Below are 12,130 nucleotides of genomic sequence, written 5' to 3'. Positions count from 1 at the left end.
TAAAACTGCCAACTCCTCTGATCTGCAAAGCACATATTTATTTTTGCGCACGAGGTCGTAGCAACATCGAAAAAAAAATAGGTGAACAAAATTAAAATAAAACATTAAAATTGCGTTTCTAATTGCATAATTTTATATTTAAGACATTTTTCTGTCTATTATTGTCATGGATTTAAAAATGGTTGGTTTATTTTGCGATTATTTGGTGAATAAGGAGGAAAAGATATAAGCGGCAATAATGGGTACTCTACTTCCTGTTTATCAAAGGTCATGGACGGGGTTTATTTTTAGCCTGAAAGTAAGTCGAGATGGACTTGTTTCAAATGAAAAATATATCTCATGTTAATTGGATGAACATTGCAGAGATACATAAAGAAATTATTTTTATAAAATTTATATTTTGGATGTGACAAAGAAAAATGTGGTATTTTTCGGCAATAATGGGTACTCGCACGTTAGATTCTTGTTCATTCAAACATATGATCCCCTTGGGGGTTTAGATTCAAACCCCCCCCCCCACCACCACCTCGGTAAACTTTCAGTTCTGATCTAATATGTGCTTTTTCCTAGCCTATATGCCCAGGTGAGCGCTGTGGCCCCTGGGCCTCTTGTTTTTCCTAGCTATAGTGCTCAGGTGAGCGATGTGGCCCATGGGCCTCTTGTTTAATATAAGGGGTTGGTATTTTAAAGACTTGACAAAATCCAGGTCTACATTTCCATGAGTAATCTAAAATATATCATTCAAAAACATTAGTTTTCAAGACATTGAAGCTATACAGAAATATTTACTCATTGTACTGAGTTTATTTTGACAGGTCTCCCAGGATGTGCTGTTTAACTATCTAAAGCTAAAGAAGAGGAAGAAATCACCATTTTGACAGGTTTAACTAATGCCTAAATTTAGTTTTTTAGCTCACCTGAGCCGAAGGCTCAAGTGAGCTTTTCTGATCACATTTTGTCTGGCATCCATCTGTCTGTTAACTATTCACATTTTTGACTTCTTCTGAAGAACCACAAGGCCAATTTCAACCAAACTTGGCACTCAGTATCCTTGGATGAAGGGGATTCAAATTTGTTCAGATGAAAGGCCAAGCACTCTTCCAAGGGGAGATAATTATGAATAAGCGAAAAATTAATTGCATCTTTTAAAAATCTTCTTCGCAAAAGCCCTTGGGCCAGGAAAGATGAAACTCATGTTGAGGCATCCTCAGGTAGAGTAGATTCAAGTTTGTTCAAATCATGACCCCCGGGGGTAGGGCGAGGCCACAATTGACGATTAAAGGTTTACATAGGAATAAATACATTGGAAAATCAAATTTTTTAAAACTCTCCTTTTTAAGAACAATAAAGCCATGATTGGTCATATCTTTATGTAAGCATCCTTACATAGTGTTGATTCAAGTTTGTTTCAGTCATTTATGTGAAGTAGGGGGTAGGTAGGGTGGGCCACAATTGGAAATTTATAAGTATCAAGGAATTTTTTTTTCCCAAGAACAGAAATGCAATGTTTAATCATAAAGATATGGAGGTATCCTCAGACAGTACAAAGTCATCCTGGTTCAAATGAGGGCTACCATGGTTAGGACTGGGCCACAATGGGAGGGGGGGGGGTCAAATGAATAAAAAGGGAAAAATCATCTGCTCAAAAACAGAAAAATTGCATTTGTTGTATTGAAGCATCATCGGGTAGTTGGTAGTTTAGAATTTCAGATCCCCCCATCTAAACTACTTAATACTGAGTGATTTCTGCTTTTTAGCTCACCTGAGCCGAAGGCTCAAGTGAGCTTTTCTGATCACATTTTGTCTGTAGTCCGTCTGTCCGTCCGTCTGTCCGTCCGTCTGTCTGTCTGTCTGTCTGTCTGTAAACTTTTCACATTTTCGACTTCTTCTCAAGAACCGCTGGGCCAATTTCAACCAAACTTGCCACAAAGCATCCTTGGGTAAAGGGGATTCAAGTTAGTTCAAATGAAGGGCCACGCCCTCATTCAAGGGGAGATAATTATGAATTAATAAAAATTTGGTGGCATGTTTTAAAAATCTTCTTCTCAAGAACCACTGTGCCAGGAAAGCCGAAAATTATATGGAAGCATCCTCAGGTAGTGTAAATTCAAGTTTGTTCAAATCATGACCCCCGGGGGTAGGGCGGGGCCACAATGGCCGACCAAAGTTTTACATAGAAATATATAAGAAAATTTTTTAACAATCTTCTTCTCAAGAACCACTGGGCCAGGAAGGATGAAACTTACATGGAAGCATGCTCAGGTAGTGTAGATTCAAATTTGTTCAAATCATGACCCCCGGGGGTAGGGTGGGGCAACAATGGCCAACCAAAGTTTTACATAGAAATATATAGTAAAATACTTTAAAAATCTTCTCCTCAAGAACCACTGTGCCAGGAAAGATGAAACTTATATGGAAGCATGCTCAGGTAGTGTAAATTCAAGTTTGTTCAAATCATGATCCCCAGGGGTATGGCAGGGCCACAATGGCCGACCAAAGTTTTACATAGAAATATATAGGAAAATTCTTAAAAAATCTTCTTCTCAAGGAAAACAAAGCCATAATTGATCATATTTATATGGAAGCATGCTCAGGTAGTGTCAATTCAAGTTTGTTCAAATCATGACCCCCGGGGATAGGGCGGGGCCAAAATGGCTGACCAAAATTTTACAAAGAAATATATAGGAAAATTCTTTAAAAATCTTCTTCTCAAGAATGACAAAGCCATAATTCATCATATTTAAATGGAAACATGCTCAGGTAGTGTAGATTCAAGTTTGTTCAAATCATGACCCCCCGGGGTAGGGTGGGGCCAAAATGGCCGACCAAAGTTTTACATAGATATATATAGGAAAATTCTTTAAACATCTTATTCTCAAGTATGACAAAGCTATAATTCATCATATTTATATGGAAACATGCTCAAGTAGTGTAGATTCAAATTTGTTCAAATCATGACCCCTAGGGGTAGGGCGGGCCAAAATATCCGACCAAAGTTTTTTTAATGATATATATAGGAAAATTCTTTAAAAAATCATTCTCTAAAAAATGGCAAATCCATTATTGGTCATGGGACTACTTTTGGATTTAAATTTTACAATAAAAGCCATTTTCTACTTTATCCTACCTTTAGTGCTCAGGTGAGCGATGTGGCCCATGGGTCTCTTGTTTTCCCTGGCTATAGTGCTCAGGTGAGCGATGTGGCCCATGGGCCTCTTGTTTAATATAAGGGGTTGGTATTTTAAAGACTTGACAAATTCCAGGTCTACATTTCCATAAGTAATCTAAAATATATCATTCAACATTAGTGTTTTAAGACATTGAAGCTATACAGAAATATATACTCATTGTACTGTGTTGATTTTGACAGGTCTCCCAGGATGTGCTGTTGAAGTATGTAAAGCTAAAGAAAAGAAAGAAATCACCATTTTAACAGGTTTAGCTAATGCCTAAATTAGGTTTTTAGCTCACATGAGCCGAAGGCTCGTGAGCTTTTCTGATCACATTTTGCCCGTCGTCCGTCTGTCTGTTAACTTTTCACATTTTTGACTTCTTCTCAAGGACCCCTGGGCCAATTTCAACAAAACTTGATACAAAGCATCCTTGGATGAAAAGTATTTGTTCAAATTTGTTCAAATGAAAGGCCAAGCCCTCTTCCAAGGGGAGATAATTATGAATTAGTGAAAAATTAATTGCATCTTTTGAAAATCTTCTTCTCCAAAACCATTGTGCCAGGAAACTCATTGTGAAACATCCTCATGTAGTGTAGACTCAAGTTTGTTCAAATGATGACCCCCGGGGGTAGGGCATGGCCACAATGACTGATCAAAGTGATAGCATCCTCAGGTACTGTAGATTCAAGTTTGTTCAAATCATGACCCCCAGGTGTAGGGTGAGGCCACAATTGACGATTAAAGTTTTACATCGGAATGAATACATTGGAGAATCAAATTTTTTAAAACTCTTCTTTTTAAGAACTATAAAGGCATGATTGGTCATATCTTTATGTACTTAGTGTTGATTCAAGTTTGTTGAAGTCATTTATGTGAAGTAGGGGGTAGGTAGGGTGGGGGACTATTGGAAATTTTTTTCCTAAGAACATAAAGGCAATGTTTAATCATCTAAATTTGGAGGCATCCTCAGGTAGTACAAAGTCATACTGGTTCAAATGGTTAGGGCTGCGCCACAGTGGGAGGGGGGGTCAAATGAATAAATATGGAAAAATCATCTCCTCAAAAACAGTAAAGGCATTTGTTGTATGGAAGCATCATTGGGTATTTGGTAGTTTAAAATTTCAGATCCCCCCGTCTAAACTACTCAATACTGAAGTGATTTCTTCTTTTATTTCCTAGCCATAGGTCTCAGGTGAGCGCTGTGGCCCATGGGCCTCTTGTTTAATTTTTAAAGAATTGACAAAATTCAGGTCTACATCTCCATGAATAATCTAAAATATATCATACAATAACATTTGTCTTTCAAGACATTGAAGCTATACAGAAATATTTACTCATTGTACTGTGTTGATTTTGACAGGTCTCCCAGGATGTGCTGTTTTACTATGTAAAGCTAAAGAAGAGGAAGAAATCACCATTTTGACAGGTTTGACTAATGCCTAAATTTAGTTTTTTAGCTCACCTGAGCCAAAGGCCTAAGTGAGCTTTTCTGATCACATTTTGTCCAGCGTCCTTCTGTCTGTTAACTTTTCACATTTTTGACTTCCTCTGAAGAACCACTGGGCCAATTTCAACCAAACTTGCTACAAAGCATCCTTGGATGAAGGGTATTCAAATTTTTTCAAATGAAAGGCCAAGCCCTCTTCCAAGGGGAGAATAATTATAAATTAGCGAAAAATGAAATGCATATTTTTTAAAATCTTCTTTTCCAAAACCATTGTGGAAGGAAAGATGAAACTCATGTTGAAGCATCCTCATGGAGTGTAGATTCATATTTGTTCAAATGATGACCCCCGGGGGTAGGGCGGGGCCACAATGGCTGATCAAAGTGAAAGCATTCTCAGGTAGTGTAGATTCAAGTTTGTTCAAATGATGACCCCCAGGGATAGGGCGAGGCCACAATTGACAATTAAAGTTTTATGTAGGAATGAATACATTGGAAAATTCAATTTTTTAAAACTCTTCTTTTTAAGAACTATAAAGCCAGGATTGGTCACATCTTTATGTAAGAGTTCTTACGTAGTATTGATTCAAGTTTGTTCATGATCAAGTCATGAATGTAAGGTAGGGGGTAGGTAGGGTTTTTTTCCCCAAGAACAGAAAAGGAATTTTTAATCATGTAGATATTGAGGCATCCTCGGCCACAATGGGAGGGGGGTGGGTCAAATGAATAAATAGGGAAAAATCATCTGCTCAAAAACAGTAAAGGCATTTGTTGTATGAAAGCATCATCGGGTAGTTGGTAGTTTAAAATTTCAGACCCCCCGTCTAAACTACTCAATACTGAAGTGATTTCTGCTTTTATTTTCTAGCCATAGTGCTCAGGTGAGCGATGTGGCCCACGGGCCTCTTGTTATAACTGTGTTACAATATACAGTAATGATGCCAATCTATAGAGTCTTGTAGTTACTGTAGAACTTTCCTATCTAACACTTTATTGTAATAACTATGAATTAGTAATGGTAGGAATGCAGATTTTATCATGATTTTTCTTCTGTAAATTACAAAGTTTACACACTTAATTGTAAATACAATGTTATTGAATGTCAGGTTTTAAATGATTTTATGTTAACATCTATAAGAATCTGAACAGTTTTTCACAATTTATATGTGTTTTAATTATAGATATTGCTTTGTTAGACAGGTTTAATTGAGAACACTTGGAGACTGCTATGAATAGAGACAAAGCATTGAGAAGCCAGTGTCAAGGTATTTATGTTTATCTGGTAATTCTATTTAATTGTTTAACACAGTATAAGTACTTACAACCCAAACATTTTACAATGAGTACATTTGTTATTTATAAACAGAGATGTGTTCCTGATGTAGATAATTCTAGAACAGTGTTGTAATTTACAGAGAGATCTCCCTGACTGAAATCCACACAGGATTATAAAGTCACAGGAAAAAGAAATCTGGTGTCAGTGATGTATACAGCAGTATTACAGAAATCTGTCACCGTGTCTGGAGTTAGGGAGTGTAAACACATTACCCGTGTGTCAACAGACCGGGTCTGGATCAGTGATGATAAAGGCAATCTCATCTTAACAAACACGAGAGGAGACACACTAGATAAAGTGACAGGTTTAGCTACATATGTTGATGGAGTACATACTGTGACTCAAAATGGTGCTGTGATTTATATAGACAGTGACCGTAACATCATAAAACGATCTAAAGATAAAGAAAATACCACACTGATACCCTACACATCACCATGGATACCACGGAGTGTCTACAGCTCCCCCTCCACTGGAGACCTGCTGGTCGGGATGTATAAAACTGATCCAAGGACAGGCCAGGTAAACCGTTACACTAACACAGGTAAACACATACAGACCATACAGCACGACAACACAGGTCAGAGACTGTATAGTGATCCTAGATACATCACAGAGAACCGCAATGGAGATGTTATTGTGTCTGACTCTGGCCGTTATGCTGTAGTGGTGACAGACAATAGAGGGAGACATCGATTCTCCTACAGAGGTCCTCCATCAGGATCAGAACTACGACCACGTGGAATCTGTACTGACGCGCTGTCACACATCCTGGTGTGTGATCATAACACCAACACAGTACATATCATTGATAAAGACGGTAACTATCTGACAGAGATTGATACAGAACAACACGGGATAGACAGACCATTCGGCCTGAGTTATGATGACAACACCCACTCTGTCTGGGTAGGATCAGACCTCCACAACACAGTGAACATCTACAGACTTATCTATGGAGGGGATAATCTGACTGGTAAGTCATACTAAAGTATAATGTTTGTTTACAATGTTTAGTGTGTACAATATATATTGTAGTCACTGTTTTGTAGTTAATTATAAGACATTACGGAATTATCATAGTGATAACTTTTAAGCGTAAATACATTACATGGTTAATTGAATTCTAACTTGTGTTATGTAACAAGAAATGTTTTTTAAAAAAAGGATATTAATTGATAAGTTGTCAAATTAATAATGATTTGATCTTCATATTAGATTTAATTAGACATGTTAGAGTTATTTTAATGTGTACTTAGTTGTTAACTTTGTTGTCTGTGACAAACAATTCCTGATTTTGTACAGATTGTCTAATGATTTGTTAACTTGGTTAAATAACTCTCATTGATTCTGTCTTCTATTTGGGTTGACATGATATTTTTATATTCCTCTGCTAAATGGTTTGTAGATTAAATTTATAGATCACTACAAATGTCAGGAAATGGAAAAATAATTGTACAATTGGGTTCATGAGTGTTGGAGGGGGGGGGGGGGGTAAATTTCATAGACCTTATCATTAGATGAGCCATTCCAAGCAAAACCCCCCTTATGGCAAAAATTGTCGAAAATGACTTTTTTCTTGGAAAATGATGTAGAACCTTAGGTAAATATAACCTGTAATTATTACAGGTGTATCTTGCTCCGTTACGGATATACAGGTATTCAAAGTATGCATCATTTATACGGCTGACGTCAAATTTTATAAATTCTCTCTTGTAGCGACGTCGACGTTATATATGGCAACGTAATAAAAACACGAATTACTTACATGCAATAACTTGGTATTGTGTTGCCGTTCTGACTAATACATATATGCTTAATTTCTTGTAAACATTTTTTTTTTCATTAATAAAAAACCTTCAGTTCAGTCTTTTCTGATATTAATTATTTAAAGATATGTCAATCGAGTTTAAATAGTCCCATGATTCGCTGAATTCATCACACATAATTGATAGGTCTTTTACTAAGAAAAATTCACTTTCAATTTTACCGCTTAAGTTCAGCCGAAATCTTTCAAAACCAGCAACAACAAAAAAATATTTTATATCCCATTTATTTATTTTTTATGACCAATTTTACTTCTTCAACCTTTGCCTTCAAAACACTGACCAAGAGAAGCATTAAGGGGCAGGGGCTTGCGCTTTTATCAATGAACACAACATAAGGATTTTGCAAAGTATGGTATATCAATGTAAATGATGAGTTCCATTTATCCTATTTTAAATGCTCAACTGCATTTGCATTTTCTTTGCTTAATTATTTCCTCATTTGTTAAAAGAATCAGAAGGAAAAGAGGGGGGCAATGAAAGAATAAATATATAAGTACTAGTATAAAGGCAATGTAGACTAGATATATACATGTACATGTTAACTCTGTAATTGATGAATAGTGAATGTGTACTTTCCAGATTTCAAATTATGAAATAACTAACAAAAACAAGACCTGAAAAACTGAGATAAAAAGAGTAAGGCATATGATTTAGCTTTTTAAAGAATTGTCTACTATACAATTGATATAGAAAAGATTGTCAAACATACAGCCAGGCATGCATGAAATTTGAATCGTTACTGTGTCGTAGAAAATTTTACTCTGTCGGGATCAACACAGTAAAACAGCTCATGGAGAACCGTGGTACAGCCCCATCTATATCTGAGAGTCGATCCTCTTGTGCTTTACGCATTGATCTATGAAAGTGAAGGTTATACCTTCTCAATATGCGATCCGATCTTAATTATAAAAACGCATGCATGTCACAGTTTTAAAAAAAAGGTTGTCATGAGGCAAGTTTCACAGGTCAACACTTATCATGAAGGTCCTCTGAAAATGTACCAGTTAGTCAAAATCGAAAAAAAAATTGAGATAAAGAAAAACGTTAGTTAGGTGTCTACTTAGTATTTAGAGCAGCTTTTAAAGTACTTAAACCATATAGACACAAATCTACAACATTTGTTTACCGTCTTCATAAAAAAAAACACAAAGAAATTTGACAGAAAAGAGAACATGTTTTACGTGCGAAATCTGCACATTGGACTGTCTTTGAATAAAATGCTTCTCATATATTAGTAAAATATATTCTATCCTAGTCTACCCAACATTTTACACACATGCACAGAAGTTCCATTGTGTGCAGAAGGGGGAGGAATGCTGGCCATTCTCTGTCACTACATTAACATCAAATATTCAAATATCTGACCATCCTTACCAACTTACAAGAAGTCCATGTGTTGTGAAAGGGGGGGGGGGTGAGTAGGTTACTTTTGTGTTAGTCTTCTAATTAAGTTTACATGTAAACCGGTCCTTCGGATGAGTCTGTATAAACCGCGGCCCCGTGTGGCAGTTAGTGCTGGCACGAAAAAGATCCCTCACTGCTCAATGGCCCTGAGTGCCTGTTACATGTATAGGACATTATTTGCAGCTCTCCACCGGCAAGTGGTGGCGTCTCCATATGAGTTTTGAAAAATCTCGAGAAGGACGTTTACCAACATATAAACATTCAATTTACATCTGTATTTAAATTTAAACATTGAGAAAGGGTCACCACCTTTAGTTTCACTGCTAAGGATAAAAGATGACAAGTTATCTACAAACCTTTTTATGCAAGATATTTCCGACTTTTATGTTTAACATCTGTATAGCGGACAGTATATAGGGGACTTGTACTGCCTCGCTATAGTGTGATTGCTTTTCTAGTGATGTGGTAGTCCCGCTCTATTTCAGGCAAGTTATGCAACGGCCAGCCTGGTTAAGCCTTGGATGGGTGACCGCTCAATGCATACTTTGTGGTATCAACATCATTAATGATTTTTTTCACACATATCTTTCATTAAGCACTTTTAACTGAAATTCTGTATCATTACAAACGTTGTTTAAGAATAATAAATTGAACAGCAAATTAAAAATTGCATTTTTATACAACCGGTTCCATCATTTTTTGTCTCATTGAGGGAATCTCAATCCCTTCTCAACTTCACAATTACCGTATAAGTGGAAATTTTAGCGAGACGCAAATTTAGCGATTTCTCCTTAAAAACTGGTATTTTATTTTTAGCGAGAAGTAATTTTAGCGATTTTAAAATGCTCACTAAAGAAGCTAGTACAAATAACATGCAATTTATTTTTAGCGATATTCAATTTTAGCGATCTCAACAGCCTCGCTAATAATGCCAAAATTAAATCTTCGCTAAAATTTCTACTTATACGGTATTTCTCAATTTATTATTTTTTTTCACATTTGCATCTACAACGTCAAAGGTTTGTCTTAGTACAGGTCCACTAAAAGTGTTTTCCCGTTCACATAGGTTAAAAAAAATCATGTCAGAACGTTTTTCAAATCATTCGACAAAAGTGTTTATAATATTATATATACTCATAGCTCTATGATTTTCCAAGATCTAGCATTTTAGAAAAAATCAGGTTATGTTCTCCTGCATGTGATCATCCTGGTGAAAATTACGAACATTACTTCTGGCTATCTTAGACAAAATGTAGACCGGGAAAAATCCAAACTGATTAAAATATTTTGGAAATGTATTTTAATTGCATTCGATTAATTTACACTTAGGTAAACAAATATTGTGATTATATATAAAATCATGCACATAAAAAAAATCTGGGGGTTGCATGGGGCCCCTCACCACATTTTTTTTCTGAATTTATATTTTCACTGTTAATAATAGCATGCATGAATGATTTTTTTATTTTAAAGATATACATGTATGAATTTATTTCTATATATGCTTTATGACATATATTATTTAAAAAAATTTGGTGGTGATGGTGGGGGTTTACAACAGTATTAACAAGTAATCGATCTTTTAAACACATAACAAAAAGGAGAATGTCGGATAAACAACTATTCAGTTAATGTTGCTTTATTAGCAAAACTAGTGTCACTTTTCGTCCAAGAGGTTCTGGGTCTACAATAAAAAAATACCCTGGATTTTAATTAGATCTGGCATTGGTGTGTTTAACAATTCTGTCATTCAGTTTTGATTGGTGATAAATTCCTGTACATTTTTCTTGACATGTGATTAAGTCCAATTAATTTTCGCCAAGACTTCAGATTAAAAAAAAGATTTCAAACTCCTCCTCCTTATTTTTAAAAAAAAATATTTTTACACTCAATATCAACATTGCACGTACATGTAATTATATTTTTTTGTCGTTGTTGAATAAGAAAGAGTCATAAATCTGAATTTAAACAACAATTTTATGTTTAATTTAGTTTAACAGAAAACTTATATTGTACATGGAACTGAATAATCGTGGAAGTGTTGACAAATTATTTGTATTTAATCAGGACACTCTTAGGCCGTTTGAATGTGTAATGCACATGGAGTTTGACAACAATCAGAGCCAGATATGTTATGAAATAGAAAAAACCATGAAAAAAAATATGAAAAAAGCACAACGGGGAAAAATATGTGACGTAAAGCAAAGCAAGAAGTTGGAACGCAGTCAGTGCGCGATATATTTTGATCGCAGTTTTTGTTGCAAAACTATGACGTCGCTTTTTCTACTGTGACGTAAAATTCTGTCAGATTGCATAAGGGGGGTTTTTGCTTGGAACGGCTCAGATAATATATACTTTGAATACGTCATTCAATGTGTTAAAACAAAGTTTAATCACAGTGGCTACAAACATTTTGTACAGTACTGACAGTGAGATATAGACACCATTGATATTAACACAGCTCTGTCTGTTGTGTATTTCTATAGCAGGTGTTCAGTAAATCTACACTGTGTACTGGGTGACATTCTACATGTATATTACATGGAGATTTTATGGTTAAAATGAAACCAATGCCAGAATTATAGAGTCATATCAGTGTAACCCCCCCTCCCACCCCCAACTTCACCACACACACACACACTCCCTCATCCTCTCCCTCCCACAGACACACCATTTTTGGGGGTAGGTTTGGGTGGGAAGGAGTGTCACACAGTGTTTCACTTTATCATGTTATTTAATCTTTTTCTTTTAAGTACTGTTTTAGTGAACATGGTGAAAAAACCCTTTTTGTTCTGTATTTACACAATGCATTATGTTACAAAGTGATGAAAGAAAACAAGCAATTGTGATTTGATGTGGCCCCTGGGCCTCTTGTTAAAACTTCTTAAGGTTGATAAGATGACACAGTTAGTTTTTAGCTCTACTGATCAGACACCAGAAGAAC

General features: G+C 35.8%; 1 protein-coding gene across 1 annotated transcript in view; it reads left to right on the top strand.

Annotated features, from left to right (window-relative positions):
* Positions 1 to 695: 695 nt before the first annotated feature.
* The window catches only part of LOC134251648 (uncharacterized), a 41,090-nt gene continuing 29,655 nt past the window's right edge, over positions 696 to 12,130 (top strand). The window contains exons 1-4 of the mRNA XM_062734049.1: positions 696 to 881; positions 4,534 to 4,599; positions 5,818 to 5,882; positions 6,033 to 6,929. Coding sequence (XP_062590033.1) covers positions 6,101 to 6,929 — 829 coding nt within the window. The 5' untranslated portion in view covers positions 696 to 881; positions 4,534 to 4,599; positions 5,818 to 5,882; positions 6,033 to 6,100. The remainder of the gene's footprint in view (positions 882 to 4,533; positions 4,600 to 5,817; positions 5,883 to 6,032; positions 6,930 to 12,130) is intronic.

Source organism: Saccostrea cucullata, unplaced genomic scaffold (genome assembly GCF_032062105.1).
Source record: "Saccostrea cucullata isolate Sc308-1 unplaced genomic scaffold, CSIRO_AGI_Scuc_v1 ctg3402, whole genome shotgun sequence".
Taxonomy (NCBI): domain Eukaryota; kingdom Metazoa; phylum Mollusca; class Bivalvia; order Ostreida; family Ostreidae; genus Saccostrea; species Saccostrea cuccullata.
Note: the sequence above shows the minus strand (reverse complement) of the source record. Positions and strands in the feature narration are given on the sequence as shown.